General features: G+C 48.9%; 1 protein-coding gene across 2 annotated transcripts in view; it reads left to right on the top strand.

The window, feature by feature from the left end:
• CAPZB (capping actin protein of muscle Z-line subunit beta) overlaps positions 1–17,462 on the top strand; it is a 151,038-nt gene that overhangs the window by 98,784 nt on the left and 34,792 nt on the right. For both annotated transcript variants that reach the window (XM_017506067.2, XM_017506059.2), the window contains exons 3-4: positions 4,182–4,303; positions 11,909–12,022. In XM_017506067.2, coding sequence (XP_017361556.1) covers positions 4,182–4,303; positions 11,909–12,022 — 236 coding nt within the window. The remainder of the gene's footprint in view (positions 1–4,181; positions 4,304–11,908; positions 12,023–17,462) is intronic.

The following is a 17,462-nucleotide window of genomic DNA, read 5'->3' as shown; positions in this document are numbered from 1 at the left end:
TGAGATTTAAGAGAGCAGTGGGGATTGGCTGCTAGATTTAGCAAGTAAAAATGCATGACTTGGCCAGGCGCTGTGGCTCACACCTGTAATCCCAGCATCTTGGGAGCCCGAGATGGGTGGATCACTTGAGGTCAGGAGTTCGAGACCAGCCTGACCAACATGATGAAACTCTGTCTCTACTGAAAATATAAAAATTAGTTGGGTGTGATGGCGTGTGCCTCTAGTCTCAGCTACGGGAAGGCTGAGGTAAGAGGATCAGCAGCTGGATGGTAGGCCAGATGGGTGGCGGAGGTTGTAGTAAGCCAAGATTGTGCTATTGCACTCCAGCCTGGGTGACAGAGCTAGACTCCATCTCAATTTAAAAAAAAAAAAAAAAAAAAACCATGTAACCTTTAAGAAGTATTCATACTAAAATCTTATTTATTGTGTATGTGAAATTCAGATTGTACGGCCTTCCTCTATTTTCCTCAAGAGGGAAGATGTTTAAGTGGAAGAATACGTGTGCAAGCTTGCATATTCAGGGAGTGGTGAATTGGACCCTCTGGTTGGTTGAGGGTCGTTCAGGCAGAGGTTAGAGGGACTGTGTGGGTATGAGATGGGATCAGTAGTGGTGCCAGGTCATGCTTAATGCACCTTTGGGTGGATGCTGTGGTTCAAGTCTGTGGGCACACCGTGTATTCCACACTTCTCATTCTCCATGGCAACGAAAATGTTATTATTCTAGAGCAGATTATCTTTGATCTGAAGAAACAGGGCTGATGGAAATGTGACCAAAACTGTGGCCCAACTTACAAGTTTAACTAACAGGACAAAATTGTGCCTTCTTGGGTGGAGAGTCAGCTGGCCAAATCAAGTCCAGAGGCTTTTCACTGTGGGACAGGCACTGCTAGTTTCTGAGTCCCAGTTTAAATGTATGTTTCTCTGGGGTTGGTTAGTACCTGGCATACAAGCTGTCAGAAGTCCCAGCACAGAGCACAGATCTTCATGGGTGGTCTGCGTCCGTGCAGCTCATCGACTATGTTTAACAAATGAACAGTCTTGGGCTTTGCCTAAGGTTCTGTGGCCAGCTCACAGCAGAGCAGAGGCACAGCTAGAACTCTCAGGTCTCTTAGTTCTCGTTCTTTCCACCATTGCTGTGGCTCCTTGAGGTCAAATATTAATAAAAATGCCAGGGCTTTCATGACTTCCCCAGGTGTCTCTGTGTAATGTCTTCTCACCATACCATGGTTCGTATCTGAGAGCGCCTGGTTGGAACCACACGTGAAACTTGTCGGCATCCGTTCAAATTGAGTTCTGGACGAGCGCTTTTGCTAAAGATTCCTACCTGCCAGTTTATCAATTTAAAAATAAAGTTGATTGGCGTTTGGGAGACTCCATGTTGTAAAACTCCTCCTTCCCTCCCTCCCTCCCAAATATATTAAGCATTTGTTGTGTGTCAGGCACAGCAAATGAATCCTGCGGTGAATAAGATCGAAGTCTTTGCCCAAGTAAAACTTGCATTCTAGTGAGGGAGACAGACAACTGATCAATGAAAAATTACTCCACCTGGTGTTAAGTGCTAGGAAGAAATTAGTAGATGCTTTTGATTCATAGATTAATCTCTTGGATAGGAGTAGAGTCAAGCCTCTTTTATGCCAAACCCCATTTTCTTGTGAGCTTTCCTGCGTTGGGGGGACTCAGCTGCAAGCAGCATGCCTGGCGGGAGAAGGGAAGCAGCTGGCTCCAGGTGGAACTGGGGTTGAGGCACCGGATCCTCACAGGTACCTTTGTACCCCGTGTCTGAAGCAGCACAGTGAATTCAGGTATGATCAAGGCTGGTGTTGACATCTGAGAGTAACAGGTGACAGATGATCTTGTCTAAAGGAAGATAGAGGAACCTGAATATGTCAGGCGATAACATACGGCCATTTCCCTGTGCCGGGCTCTGCCCTGAACACTGAATGCATTACCTCATGTGGGTCCTCAAAATCACCTTGGGATGGATATCCAGACGGGTTGGTTTTATTATCCCCACTTTACAGGTACGGAAACAAAGTCTTAGTAGGGAAGTAAAATGACTTACCCAAGGCCATCAGGCTGCTTGTACGCAGTGGAGTCAGGAAGTCCAACTTCAGACCCTATTTGCTCAGTCTCTGCTGTAATTCAGAATAAATTGGGCTGATGGTGTCAGGACTCCAACCAGAGAGAATGGGTTCCAGGCAAAAGTTGAGGCCCAACAGACAAGCCAAGGCAGCAGCCCAGCGTTATAAATGGAGACGCTTAGGGACAGGTGTGATGAGTTAGGTGAGGCAGCAGGTGCATAGGTGCCCAGCGGTGCTTCACTGGCTGTGGCAGCACAGCAGGGCCTCTTCCAGGTCCCAGTTGCCTTGGGTGGAAGCTGTTAGACCTTCCTTTTCTCAGCCAGGACTTCCTTCCAGGTGAAGGGCTCTGTGGCCACCCCTGAGCAGGGGTGGGGCTAGGAGGGGGCTCTTTGCCACCAGAGTGTGCCTTTGGCATGCACTGTCCTTCCCATTCGCTGGACATTAAACCAAAGTTGGAGTGGGAGGAGTAGGGCCTTTGGACTCATATGGCCCTGGTTTTGTTTTCTGTCTCCACTGCTTGCTTCTTGTGTGGCCCTTGGGTAACTCAGTGACTCCGGGCCTCAACTCTATAACGGGTAAAATGGGGCTTTACATACCCACTTTGCTGAATGCATGTGAGCGTTGAAGTCAACGATATGCTCTACGTAAAGGGCCTAACGTAGTTCATGGTGCGTGGCAGGCACCTGGAAATGGTAAGGGGCGTGATATAGCAACAAAACCAGCTTGGAAAATAGCCCCCATTTTATTACGTTTGTTTGGAAAGGGCAGTTACACCTGGAAAAAGAATTCTGAAAACAAGCATAGGTACAGGCCAGGCCTAGGCCTCACAACTGTAAGCCCAGCACATTGTACACAGGGCCTGGTGGTGTATATCTCTCTCTCTGAGTGCTGTCCCCTGTGCAAGAAACAGATCGTCTCACCACGGCCAGAAATTCTGTGAGTTAACGAGACAGGGTTACAGTCCTTTCTTTAGTTGTGCTGGATATTGCTTTCCAAGCTGAGTTCTAAAGCACCCTGGAGGGGCAGCAGAGGAGGCTGGGTAGTCTCTGTGGTGGTGGGGCTCCCTGTCCCTGTCTCTTGGATGGTAGCAAGGGCCTTCTGGAAGAACACAGGAACCACCATGGCTGTCAGCCTCTCTGCCGAGCTGCTCTGCTGGTGTCTTTGCTGTGCAATTTAACTTTTCCATTGGGAAGTGTTATTGGTGCAGCTGGCAGGCGCTTCCCTGGTAAATGATACAGTGGGGCCCCCATAAACCCAGGCCTATGAAACAAATAAGTCAGCACATTGAAAATATAGCGTGGAAGTGACTCAAGCCTGAAGGAATCCATTTCTGAAAGTACTGCCATCCCTTTCTGGGACATTTTGGTGGAAATTGATGTGTGAGCTGGGAGGAGGAGGTCCGTGGCCTGGTTACTTGCAGAGCCTTGTGTCAGAGTCGCAGCACTGGCCCAGGGTGTAAGTCCTGCCAGCCCCCAACCACGGGGTCATCCTTCTCAGTGAGGCGACCCCCTGGCAGGCCAGACAGGAGTGAGCCCAATGGGGCTCTGTGCTGTGGGAGCCGGGGTGAAGCTCTCTTTGCAGTAGAGAGAGTTGACTCTACGAGCCAACTGGTAACACTTGGCTAGGGGCCTGGAAAGTATTGGAAACTCCACCCAGCATGGGAGCCTGTGGGAGTTCTCCGGCACGGACAAGTTATTCTTCTCTGAGTTCTTTAGATTCCTGTGTGTTTGAAATGTTTACCTTCTTCTCAGGACTTCAGCTTGTACTTTGCCCACCAGAGACCAATACCAAGCACATACACACTTAAATTTACTAGGCCACCCTGGTGACCAGGTAATTAAAGCTGCACACCCATTTTTGGAAGGAAGACTGTATTAGAAATCACGCTCCACTGTAATTCAAGAACGAGCTTCTTTATAGAGGGACATAGTTGGTGTTAGACACACGTGGAAAAGAAAAGAACAGGCCTGTGATCTTGGCTCAGAACCCAGGGCCAGATGTTAAAGGTTCTGACCATTACGCAGCTGCAGCATTGTTAGCCACCTGAGTTTGGCATGCTGTTTTAACCTCTGTTTCGACCTTGTCCTTTCTCTCTGCCAGGTCCCCAGTCTATGTGAGGATCTCCTGTCTTCTGTTGACCAGCCACTGAAAATTGCCAGAGACAAGGTTGTGGGAAAGGATTACCTTTTGTGTGACTACAACAGAGATGGGGACTCCTATAGGTGAGCTCACACCCCGGGGATACAGCAGGCGCAGCAGCCACGAGCAGGCAGCCGTGGGTGCCTGCTACAGAGCATGGGGACCTTGGACTCGAGCAGGCTGGCAGCCCATCCAGCCTTCTGTCTGTTTGTCCCTTACCCTCCTCTCTTTTCTTCTCTTATCCTCCCCATTCTTCTCTTCCCTCCATCTGTTACTCCAATCATGCAGCACACGTTTGAGGAGTGCCACCCACAAGCATGGGAGATAGAGCAGTGAACAAAATGCTCCCTGCCTTCATGATCTTCCAGTCTAATAGAGCAGTGAACAAAAGGCAGGGTCCCTGCCTTCATGGATCTTCCAGTCTAATAGAGCAGTGAACAAAAGGCTCCCTGCCTTCATGATCTTCCAGTCTAATGGGAGATGGATGTTGTTCCCGAAAACACCCGTTCTATTACAGTTGCATTCAGTTCTGCAAAGGGCAAGGTACAGGATATGTGACGGGAGTCCTGATGGCAGAGAGGGACTCTGTGGTTAAGGGGTCTATGAACGCAGCTCTGTCAGATACATAGCTCTCTTCTCTCTTTCCGTCACCTTGCCCAAGGCTATAAATAACTAAGTTGACATTAGTCCCTCCCCTGGATGTCTGAACACCAGGTCTAGCATAGGAGACACGTTGAGTAACTGATAACCATATAATGTGATTCATACAGCCAGTGCAAAGCCTGTTCAGGGTGGGAGGGTAGTATAGAAGAGGCCATGGTCAATTCCGGGAGGACTTCCTGAAGGAGGTAACATCTGAGCTGGGTTTTAAGGGCATGTAAGAGTTATACCTCTGTTTTTTAAAGAGTGGAAATTCCTAAACTAGTCCAGTGTTTCCTTGATGAATTGCAGTAGTTACTACCTTGGAGAACAGTAGAGGAACACAGCCTGCTTTAGGTTTATTTAGAGGCCACAGAACCAGAGTTGTCTTGAAGCTTCACCCAAATGCTGTCTTTGGAGAGGGGGCAAGGCTTCTGGGAAGTTGAAGCAGGAAAAATTATCAGGAGTCAGCCAATGTGGGCTTTAAACAGCACAGCTCCCTATGTCAATGGGACTGTGCAAAACACTTATTGTTGCTCATCTTTTAGTTTTCTCATCTGTAAAATGGAAATAATATTTGTTTACTACACAGAATGCTTACTGAAGGAAATATAGAGGACTGTGGGAGGGAGGGAGAGGATGGGCAGGCAGGGAAGCCTCTCCCAAAAGTGGGAACTGGAGGATGAAAAGGTCCAGCCATGGCTGGGCACAGTGGCTCACACCTACAATCCCATCACTTTGGGAGGCTGAGGCTGGCAGATCACCTGAGGTTGGGAGTTCGAGACCAGCCTGACCAACATGGAGAAACCCAGTCTCGACTGAAAAATACAAAATTAGCTGGGCATGGGGGCGGGTGCCTGTAATCCCAGCTACTCTGGAGACTGAGGCAGGAGAATCACTTGAACCTGGGAGGCGGAGGTTGCAGTGAGCCAAGATCATGCCATTGCACTCCAGCCTGGGCAACGAGAGCGAAATTCCATCTCAAAAAAATAAACAAAACAGGAAAGAAAGAAAAGAAAAGGTCCAGCCATGCATAAGTCAGGAAGAGCCTGCTGGGTGCTGAGGTCCTGCATGATGAGCTCTCTAGGTTGGAGCTGGCAGAAGGCCAGAGGTGGAGAAGGCAGTGAGGGGCGGGTGGTGGGGGCAGAGATGAGGGTGGAGGCATGGCCACAGCAGGTCTGGCAGAGTCTTGAAGGCCAGGCTGAGGGTAATAAAAGTTAGCATAGGGTTATTGGGGGGATAAAGGAAGTATCACATGTGAAATGTTGAATGGCACAGACCTTGTCATATGTTGTAAAAGTTTAATTAATTAATACTGCTTTTAAGAGATGTGACAACAGTTTTATAATCATGTCCCTTTCCTAGCTTCAAATGGAAATTAGGTAGAGAATATATTTTGGCCTCCTTAAGGCAAGAGACTAGATAGAGTTGAAATGGTGAGAAGTGGTAAGATTTGAGGTCAGTTTTAAAGGTAGAGCCGGTGGCCTCTGCAGGTGAGTAGGGATGGAAGAAGAGGAGATGGGGCATGAAGGGGGATCAGAGAGCTTCTGGCCTGAGCCACTGTTGATTAAGGTGAGGAGGACTCGGGGAGGGGCTGGCAAAGGGACAGTTTAAGCTTGAGAGGCCCATTAGCTCAAAGTGGAGATAGCAGGCAGGCTGTGGATGTACCATGTGGAGTTCCAGGAGACAGGTCTAGGCTGGGGATATGACTGCAGATGTCCCAGCATATAGATGGTGAGACAGCCCTGAGGCTGATCAAGTTCATCCTTGAAGGGCTCATTCTGTACCTAGAATTGCTGGTCACGGGCATGGCATCCAGCTGCTGTCCTCCTTGGGAGCATCTTGCTCTGTCGCCCAGGCTGGAGGACAGTGGTGCAAACATGGCCCACTGCAAACCGTAGGTACACACCACCATGCTCTGCTAATTATTATTATTATTATTTATTATTATTATTATTTTTTTTGAGATAGAGTCTTGTTCTGTCATCCAGGCTGGAGTGCATTGGCCTTGGCTCACTGCAACCTTTGCCTCCTAGGTTCAAGTGATTCTCCTGCCTCAGCCTCCTAAGTAGCTTGGATTACAGGCATGTACCACCATGCCAAGCTAATTTTTGTATTTTTAGTAGAGACGGGTTTTCACCATGTGGTCAGGCTGGTCTCGAACTCCTGACTTCGTGATGTACCCACTTCGGCCTCCCAAAGTGCTGAGATTACAGGCATGAGACACTGTACCCGGCCTATTTTTTTTTTTTCTTTTTTTTTTGAGACGGAGTCTTACATTATGTTGCCCAGTTTGGAGTGCAGTGGCACAATCTTAGCTCACTGCAACCTCTCTCTCCTGGGTTCAAGCATATTCTCCTGCCTCAGCCTCCCAAGTAGCTGGGATTGCAGGTGTGTGCCATCATGCCCAGCTAATTTTGGGGATTTCGCCATGTTGGCCAGGCTAGTCTTGAACTCCTGACTTCAAATGATCTTCCTGCCTTTGCTTCCCAAAGTGTTGAGATTATAGGCATGCACCACTGGGCCCAACCCCAGCAAATTTTTTGACTTTTCTTTTTTTCGTAGAGATGGGGGCCTCGCTTTGTTGTCCATGCTGGCCTCGAACTCCTAGGTTCAAGCAGTCCTCCCACTTTGGCCTCCCAAATTGCTAGGATTACAGATGTGAGCCACAGTGCCCAGCCAGAGAGCCTCTTACAAAGTGGGGTGGACCAGCCTTAGAGAGAGTCCGGTGATGGTGGTGAGTGGTCTGGCAGGCCAGGGACCACATCATCGCAGAGAAGTACTCTCGCCATATGCAGTTCAGAGAACGCTTCCTGGAAGAGGTGGTCCTTGAACTGGTCTTGCTTAATCAATATCATTACTATATTATTTTTACCTAAAAACTCCAGTTTGCTGTGTAAGACGACTGTTCTGCAGGAGCTGGTAGAAGGATGGGATCATGTCTAGGTCCGTGGCTAGGCCAGGCTCTGCGGGAGACTTGGTACCTGCAGCCCTTCCAGGTTACCCCTTTGTCCCCACCTGCATTCCCGAGGCCCCACTACTAGCTCTGGGGGAATCTCAGGCCTTCAGAGAGGAGCCCAGGGTGTGGAGGCAAAAAGTATGTCTTTCTTTTCTCTCCTTCTCGATATGAAACTTCAAGGTCTTCTGATTCTCTCCCCAGATTTCCATCCTGACTGTGTTTGATGGTTTGCTTAAATAAGATCCTTATGGTGTGACCGCTGCCAGCAGCACCGTTTGAAACCTGTTAGCTCAAACAAAAAGCCTTCTCGGAGGGAAATGAAAGGGCTGACTTTTGAAATCTAAGTGTTCTCTTGTCCATCTGTCTTTTTTCACATGGCCTCCATTTAAGCTCTTAAATGTGTTCTGAGTACCCCTTCCACTAAGAATATTCTGGGTAATGTTATGATATTTCCCTCAGCTACAATTACCCTGGCTTCGGGACTAACAGCTTGAAATGCTATTATCTGTGAGCCAGTAGAAATGTGAGTTACAGGCTTCTTGAAAATTGCAGACCCCCAGTCTGCCCGAGAGATGGGCTCTTGTGTCTAATCAGGGTGCCTTGGAATGAACGCCAGTTGGGTCAGGTCTTCCTGGCCCACAGGAAGGCAGTGGCCGTCATCTAACTGTGGGAATGGTCCTGGGCGTGAGTGTGCTGCAGAGTCCCAAAGGGCCACGCAGGGGAAGGAGGGAATTCAGCTCCACACCCTCAGACTCTTACCCACTGCCCTGGCCAGCTGAACAACCTAGGCTTGTTTACAGATAAATCATGGCGACAGCATCTTTCTCCTGGATCTTTGTCTCAGATCTGGTGAGAGGCCTTTGTTGATTTGGTGTTTTTGTTTTTTTAGTGCTTAGGTGTCCCTGAGCATAAAAAAGCCAGAAGCTGCTCCATCTCTCGGTTTGGAGGAGCGGAACACCAGCAGAATTCCCGCAGGTCCTTTCTTCCCCTCCTGGGCTGTGAGGCTTCAGTCTACCAGCAGCATCCGCTTGGCGCTGACTCAGGGCTGGGTACCGGGGACAAGGGCAGGCAGCACAGGCTCTCTTGTCTCAAAGGCCTCTTGCAGTCGAGAATGAGAAAAGAAGGGCATGAGGGTTAACGTCTGTGCGAGAGGGACGGGCAGGAGGGAGGGAACGGCTGCTTCTGTTGTGGAGTGGGGTGCAAGAATTCATTCTTTCTTTATTTTTTTATAACTGTGATTGGACAAGAATAATTCATTCCCCCAAACTTTGCCCCCCCCCCACCCCCAGTGCCAAGACGGAGTCTTGCTCTGTCACTCAGGCTGGAGTGCAATGGCCCAATCTCGGCTCACTGCAGTCTCTACCTTCTGGGTTCAAGCGATTCTCCTGCCTCAGCCTCCCAAGCAGCTGGGATTGCAGGCATACGCCACCACACCGGCTAATTTTTTATATTTTTAGTAGAGTTGGGGTTTCACCATGTTGGCCAGGCTGATCTCAAACTCCTGAGCTTGTGATCTGCCCTCCTCAGCCTCCCAAAGTGCTGGGATTACAGGTGTGAGCCACCGTGCCCAGCCACATTCATTCTTAAAAACATTTTTTTTTTTTTGGCCGGGCGTGATGGCTCACACCTGTAATCCCAGCACTTTGGGAGGCTGAGGCGGGTGGATCACGAGGTCAAGAGATCGAGACCATCCTGGTCAACAAGGTGAAACCTCGTCTCTACTAAAAATACAAAAATTAGCTGGGCATGATGGTGTGTGCCTGTAGTCCCAGCTACTCAGGAGGCTGAGGCAGGAGAATTGCTTGAACCCAGGAGGCGGAGGTTGTGGTGAGCCGAGATCGTGCCATTGCACTCCAGTCTGGGCAACAACAGCGAAACTCCGTCTCAAAAAAAAAACAAAACATTTTTTTTTTAAATGAGCATGTAGTTGAGTGCCAGGCACTGTTCTAGGTGCTGAGCAACTCATAGGGAAGGTGACAGAAAAGGCTCTTGCCCCTCAGAGCTGAGGTTCTAGAGTGAGCTACCTACACTTAAATGATTCCGATTAAATAAAATTAAGAATTTAGTCTCTTGGTCGTACTGGTCCCATTGCAAGTATGCAAGCAGCCACACATGGCTAGTGACTTATTTAGGACAGCACAAATCTAGAATATCTCCATCGTCACGGGAAGTTCTGTTGGGCATCCCTGTTTCAGAGGGAGGAGGGACAGGCTACAAGAACTGGCACGTCAGCCTGTGCTTGGCCTCTCAGGAGAACTGAGGCACCCAGGTGGGCGGCACGCCTGTATTCCTAGCTACAGGGTCCCAGCTTGCTGACAGTGAATGGTCCAATGTGACCATGAGAGCTGGCTGCTGGTCGTGGGGCAGTAGGGAGTATCTCACCCCATTCTTGCAAAGTCTCTACCAAAACTGCGATGAGCAGTGGAAAGTGGTCGCCTTGGAAAGAAGAGTTTCCAAAGGCTCCTTCTGCTTGGAGGTGATCAGGAGTGTAATGCTTGGCCTGGAGACTCTTTGGGGACACCAGGCACATCAGCTCTTCCCCTACATACCATTTGTGAACCAGCCTCCGAGAAAGCTGCCTGCGGGTGGCTGGTGGAAGAGGGCGCCCAGCTTATTCTGGTTTCATTCTCCATGATCTACTGATGTAGGTGCCTGGCACAGCATCACTTACCAAGAGGAAAGATGCCTGTGCACAGAATTTGTTAAAACTGGGGTTTGGGATTTGGTGAGCATACTGTTTTTTCCCTTAACGTGAATTCCACATAACAGTGATGTGAATGAAGGTCTGTGGCCAGGAGGGGGTACGGGAAAGGCAGTGTGGATCTCCCTGTGTAAACAGAGGCGTTTAGCCTGAGTGTAAAGGACTTTTTCTGAATTCCATGTCGTCTTCTCTGTCTTTTCATTCCTCTCTCACCTTTTTAATTCTGCCACTTTCTCTGAACGCTCAGTCCTCTGGACCCCACCTGCAGGAATTAATGAGTAGATCTTTCCCTTATAACCCCCTTTCCAGTTCTCTATGTGATTAAATGCTTTCCTGATGTGGCAAAATACATTTCAAGAAATACAGCAAGTCTTTGGGGCTGCAAAAAGCCTGGTTCTCATTACTTAGCAGTCTTTATATGTGTGCATAGCCCTTGGATGTTGGAAAAGCTATCCTCTGTTCACGTGGAGAACCTGGTTGCTCAGGTTTTCTAATGTAATCAGCATTTCCCTGTGGAGCTGTGTTTCTTGCCTGCCTCTGTAACTGACAGCTCTCTTAATCCTTATTGTGTAAGAAAGTCTTTGGAATTGAAGTTTAGCGCCTCCAGCAAGTCAGAGAGGAGAGAGGGACCTCTGTTGAACTATAAGATGGTCAACACATGGCTGGGCGCAGTGGCTCATGCCTATAATCCCAGCACTTTGGGAGACCAAGGTGGGTGGATTACCTGAGGTCAGGAGTTTGAGACCAGCCTGGCCAACATGACAAAACTCCATCTCTGCTAAAAATACAAAAATTAGCCGGGTGTGGTGGCTCACACCTGTAATTCCAGCTACTCGGGAGGCTGAGGCACGAGAATCACTTGAACCCAGGAGATGGAAGTTGTGGTGAGCCAAGATTGTGCCACTGCACTCCAGCCTGGGCAACAGAGTGAGACTTGGTCTCAAAAAAAAAAAGAAATGGTAGTGAATACAAAGGAAACTGAGAAAGCGGGTAAGAAAGAACTAGCATTTGTTGAACACTGACAGTCTGGCAAGCTCTGGTCTGGGCGCTTGATCTGCTTGTTCCCTCATGTCTCATGACAGCCCTGTGTGCGGAGCAAGTAGCAGCCGTATTTTGCATAGGAGGAAAGTGAGGCTCAGAGAGTCGGGACATTTGCTGAGCATCCACAGCCAGTGAGAGGTGGAGCATGGGTGTCTGCTCAGGCTACCTGCATCTGAGCCCTTTAAACCTCCAGAAAGCCCTGTTTGTTGCCAGGGCCCAGAAAAATCTTTGCTTCAGCTAGCAGCTTTGCCCCTGAGATTTCAGATAGCCGGGGCCCAGGCTTCCTGCTCACTGGCCATGTCTTCGTGGAACGATTCATGGTGTGTCCTTTTCCTTCCTTCCCTCCAGGTCACCATGGAGTAACAAGTATGACCCTCCCTTGGAGGATGGGGCCATGCCGTCAGCTCGGCTGCGAAAGCTGGAGGTGGAAGCCAACAATGCCTTTGACCAGTACCGAGACCTGTGAGTCACTTTCTCCTCTTGCACTTTAGCTCTTGTCATTTTTGAGAGGTAAATCCTAAGTGGCAGTGTTCTCTCTTGAATCTGTTGCCTGGCCAGGCATTCTCCCTTGAATCTGTTACCCGGCTCACCTAACTAAAATGCTGAGCCGTCCATCGCAGGATGCAGGGCACTCGTTTGGTAACTGGGTCGGTGACGAGATGACTCAGTCATAGAATCCCACTGTACTCCACTGTGTGTTGTTGACCCGCGTCGTAATTCATAATAACAGCAGGTACCACTGGTACAGCACCTACCGTGTGTAGGAAACAGTTCTTGGTATTCTACATAGCATCTCAAATCCTCACAAACATAGCTAGTTTAGTCCTCGTTTCTCAGATGAAGAAATTAAGACACAGAAAGATTTAAGTGTTTGTCCACAGCAAGAGGTAGAGCCAGGAATTAAAGTCAGACCTGTCTATCTCCAAAGGCCCCTATGGATTTTTTTACCATGCTTGGCTCTGACCTGGAGCTCAGGGGTCCCTGCCTCCAGCTGCTGCCAGGCCAGGACCAGCGCAGTCCTTACACCGTGGGAGCAGAGCAGCAAACATCTTCCTGAATCCTGAGTTGTTCGTGGCCTCGGCACCTACCTTAAAAAGCATTTTGCTAGATCTGCTGAGATTTGTTCCTGCCCCATCTAATCCTGCCTCCCAGCACTGCAGCACCAACATGTCACTTAATTGTTCAGCCTTACAAGGAAGGGCTCCAGAGAAAGGTAGCCATAATCAACAGAATCTCATTTATAATTAAGTTCTATACTGAAAATACAGCAAAACTGTAAAATAGGCAATACTAAATCAAGTCGGCAGACTTTTTTTCTGTAAAGAACCAGATACTAAACGTTTTAGGCGTTGTAGGCCACATAAGGTCTCTGTGGCTGCTTCTTGGTTTGTTTTCTGTTTAACCTTTAAAATGTAAAATTCACCTCTTGAGCTTTGAGGTGGGTAGGACTTGGCCCTCGGTCTGTAGTTTGCCCACCCCTGGCCTAGGATCTAGGCAAGAAAATGGACATAAGAAAAGGAAGCATCCTAACAGTGTCAAAAAGCTGGTGCTGCTCTACTTAGTGTGAGGGGTTCACATCTTCACTTTGCAAGTATTTGGAGTGGCTGTATAGTTCATAGCAGCTTGCTGTAACATATAAAGGATTTCTGGCAGGCGTGGTGGCTCACACCTATAATCCCAGCACTTCAGGAGGCCAAGGCAGGCAGATGGCTTGACCCCAGGAGTTTGAGACTAGCCTGGGCCACGTGGTGAAATCCCATCTCTACGGAAAATGAAAAATTAGCTGGGTGTGGTGGCCTACAACTGTAGTCCCAGCTACTTTGGAGACTGAAATGAGAGGACCACATGAGCCCAGGAGTTTGAGGCCGTAGCAATAGTTGTAATGGCACCACTGCAATTCAGCTTGGGTGGCAGAGTGAGATCCTCCCTCAAAAAAATTTTTTTAAATTTCTTTTAGAACCTGATTTAGGAGGAAAAGTGATACTTCTCAATATCTGACACACAGAAAACCCATCATGCTTAGTAGAATGAAATACACAAGGATAGATCTACAGAAAACAGGAATAAATGGCCTTAAACATTTCAGCGTCCTCAAAATGCATCAATGTGTAATACAACCTTATCTTTAGTATCTATTATGTACAAATATTTTATATACATTATCCTTACTCCTTAACAAGAACCTCTGGGGAAGATGGTTTTGTTCCTCCTTTTACAAATGAGACCAAGGTTCCAAGAGGTTAAATGACTCACACAAGACCACAGGACATGGAGGTGAAAAGCTAGGATTTGAGCCTGTATTTGTCCAAAATTCCTACAAATTATTGATTTTCACAGTTAAAATAGGTTTCAGTCTTTAAAGGTTCTTACATCTAGAACTTCGTCCTATTGTAGAATAGCTCCTTCCCCAGTGATACTGAAAAGCTGAATCTTTGCTCTGTGGTAGTTTACTTGTAATTGTTTTTTACTATCTTCCTTTACCTGCTCATTTGATAAGAAGCCAATCCAGCTATAAACAAGAATGTCCAAGTAGAATCATTTTGATATTAAAGTGATAATACTGATAATAAAATAGCGATGGTGATGATAACAGTTACCAGTGGCCATGCAAGTGGGCCTCTAGGTATCTTCACAAGAACCCATGAGAGAAGGGTATCCCTCTCTTAAAAACGAGTTGACAGATCAGAACGGTGATGTAACTTACCCAGGTTCACAGAGCCAGTAAGTGGTGGAACTGGGATGTCAAACCATCCTTATCCAGCTCCAGAGTCCAACATCAATTTATTTACTCAGCAGACGTTTGAGTGCCTCCCATGAGCCAGGTGTTCACTGAGTACCAGGAATGCACCTCATACGTGGTAGGTGAGGCCCCACCCTCACCATGCTCTATTGAGGAAAAACAAACAGTAGTCAAGTGAACAAGTCGCGGGTGCTGGTGATAATAGAGAGCAGCTCACTTGTTTTGTAGAGCGCCCCATGTGGCCTCTTGAGGAGACACTTGACTGAGGTCTGACATCGAGGAAGCCAGCCAGGCATGGGGCTGGTTGTGCCAGGGTCTCCGAGGCAAGGGCAAACTCACCTAAGACCCTGAGACTGGTGCCCCTTACTGTGCACACAGATCTGTCAACCAGCAAGTGCGTGCCCTCAGCCTCTTTTAATTAGGCAAAATTGGCCCCTTTTATGTCTTTGTAAGTTTCCTGGGAGCCAGCTCAGGATACTCCAGGAATACAGCCTGGCCTTTCAGCTAAGTGTGAAGGTGGAAGTGGAAAGTTCCCCCCTTGAACGTGTTTGCTGGATTTTCCCCCAGCCTGGGGAGCTAACCTGCCGTGCATGCTACCCCCTAGCCTGAAGAAGTTGCCGGGCCTCACCCCTTCTGTTCTCCGAGGAGGCTGCACTCTGGCTTGTCACTGGGCTACATGTTGAGATATGGGGGGGGTGGGGCGTGGGGTTCTGATTTTTTGTGACACTTAAGTATTCAGGTTGTTTACTGCCTTAACAAAGTGATTGAGATGTGTTGCCTTACTCTGCCATTTAGGGCCAGCCTTGGGGATGAGCCCAGTTTCATCTTGGACTTTTACTTCCCTTGTTCTCCATTCCCAGCTCATCGTTCACATATGTAATGATACATGGTGTGTGCTTCTGCAGGGCTTGGTTGGCCTGTTATGAGAATTTCCCTATTATCATTAAAACTCTTCACAATAATCACTGAATCCCCACAGTGACTATAGGGTAAGTGGGAGTTATTCTATTTGGCAGCTGATGGCGCTGAGGCTCAGAGAAGTACTAGAGCTGGTTAACACAGCCAGAAAATCACAGGAGCCAGCAGCCATAGCCGAGGTCTCACTCAGGTCTCACTCTTCATGCTGACTCTAGCAAATTCTTTCCCTTCCCTGGGAAATGTGTATTTGTAAGGTGGCTTTGTATTTCTGTGTGCCTTTGACTTTACCTACACACTCCTCTCTGAAGGTAAACTTGACTCTGGGGAGTTAAGAGAGGGGTGACAAGAGAGCCTTCTACCCCCCAGTTGGAGGTCTAACTGGATAACCCGGACCCTGAGGGTCTGTGACAGTGTAATTGGATCCAGGCTGGTGCCATCTGTCTCCAGCACCTCAGGAGGAAGGAGGAGAGGGGAGCATAAGGGCTCAGGGACCCCACAGGAGAGGCAGGAGGCCGTTCCTCCCCTTCCATGTGCAGGGGCAGTGGGGCCAGGCTCTTCCTGGGTGACAGGGACCGCAGCCCACCAAAGGGACAGCAGTTGGAGCTGTCATCCAGGACACCAAAGGCATTAGTTTCAAATCACCCAGTGCCGTAGGAGAGTGCTGAGGAGCTCCCTCTCCTGGGACAACGTGTGAGGAACATTTTCCCAGCTGGACCACATGTGATGAACCAAGTGTGCTTCTGCATATATCATAATTCTAGAAATTATGAGAACACGTCTCTACTTTTTCCTTTTTTAAAAACATCTTGGTGCATTGCTCATCTGCAGAAGCACCCATTCTCAGAGTGCCCCGTGAGGCTGTTGGTGGCCACATCAGTGACCAAAGCAGGCCCTGAAATGCCAGCTCTTTCCCTGCGGCTTTGGAGCAGAGGAGAGTCAGCTGGGTGGCCTTGTCTCCTAAGGGGCATTGGCTAAGGTCACAGAGGTAGTAGAACACCCTTTCTCGTCATCTTTCGTCCAGCTCTTCCGCATACAAATGCTTTCTCACAGAAACACTTATTTGTTGTCCCCTAAGCGAAGCCACAGCTCTCCCACCTGTCTTCTCTTCAGGTTGGCAGAGGGGTTCAGGCAAGGGTCACTCTGAGAGGGGGCATCTACCCAATGCTCCCTTCTGCTGGCTTGGTCACCCTGAGCCTGAGGGGCCTGGAAGGTGGTAGCCACTGTCCCTGGCCTGGTGAGAGATGCCTGGAGCCTCAGCCAGACCCACCCTGCCAGGAGAAAAGGGGAGTGGCTGGAGAAGCCACCCCGTAAGAGCAGGCTGGGCTCGCCCTCGTGCCCAGGAGTGCTGCACAGGTGCAGCTGCCACTCTCAGGGAACACACTTCAAGCAAGAGCTTGGTCTGCACCCCTGGTGGTTGGAGGTTGGAAGAACAGACTTTGTTGACAGGGTCTAATTCCTGATGATTCCGGTGCTTCTGATTTCTTGGATCCTGATGAATCATAGTTAGGACTATGCTTGGCTTGAGCTCCAGCCTCATGACCACCAACCCCATCGAATGACTGAGAACTGCCAGGCTCCTGCCATGTTGGAGCAAGAATCCTCCCGTGAGGACAGTGCTGCTGCCACCCTCCAGGGGGTCGCTTGTTTTATGGCCTAAAAAGTCTCTTTATGCTGGGAAGGTCACACTGGACTTTGCTCACACAGAGATTTGACCATTAAAAAAAGTGGGGGAGCGGGGGAGGCGCGGTGGCTTAGGGCACTTTGGGAGGATGAGGCAGGTGGATCATGAGGTCAGGAGTTCAAGACCAGCCTAGCCAAGATGGTGAAGCCTCGTCTCTGCTAATACAAAAATTAGCCAGTTGTGGTGGTGGGTGTCTGTAATCCCAGCTACTCAGGAGGCTGAGGCAGAGAATTGCTTAAACCTGGGAGGGAGAGGTTGCAGTGAGCCAAGATCGCGCCATTGCACTCTAGCTTGGGTGACAGAGCAAGACTCCATCTCAAAAAGGAATAAAGAGGCCTTGGGTGCCCTGTCTCACCCTACTCCTGCCCTTGCAGTGCCCTGCTGGCTTATGCAGAAGACTGGACTTGCCATCTATGGACATGTTTGTTGTTGGCTGAAGTTTGAGAACAGCCTGGGCAACAGGGCAAGACCCTGTACCTGCAAAAAAATAAAATATAAACACTAGTCAGGCATAGGGGCACACACACATAGGCCTAGCTACTCAGCTGAGGTGGGAGGATCGC

Source organism: Cebus imitator, unplaced genomic scaffold (genome assembly GCF_001604975.1).
Source record: "Cebus imitator isolate Cc_AM_T3 unplaced genomic scaffold, Cebus_imitator-1.0 Scaffold15, whole genome shotgun sequence".
NCBI classification, from domain to species: domain Eukaryota; kingdom Metazoa; phylum Chordata; class Mammalia; order Primates; family Cebidae; genus Cebus; species Cebus imitator.
Note: the sequence above shows the minus strand (reverse complement) of the source record. Positions and strands in the feature narration are given on the sequence as shown.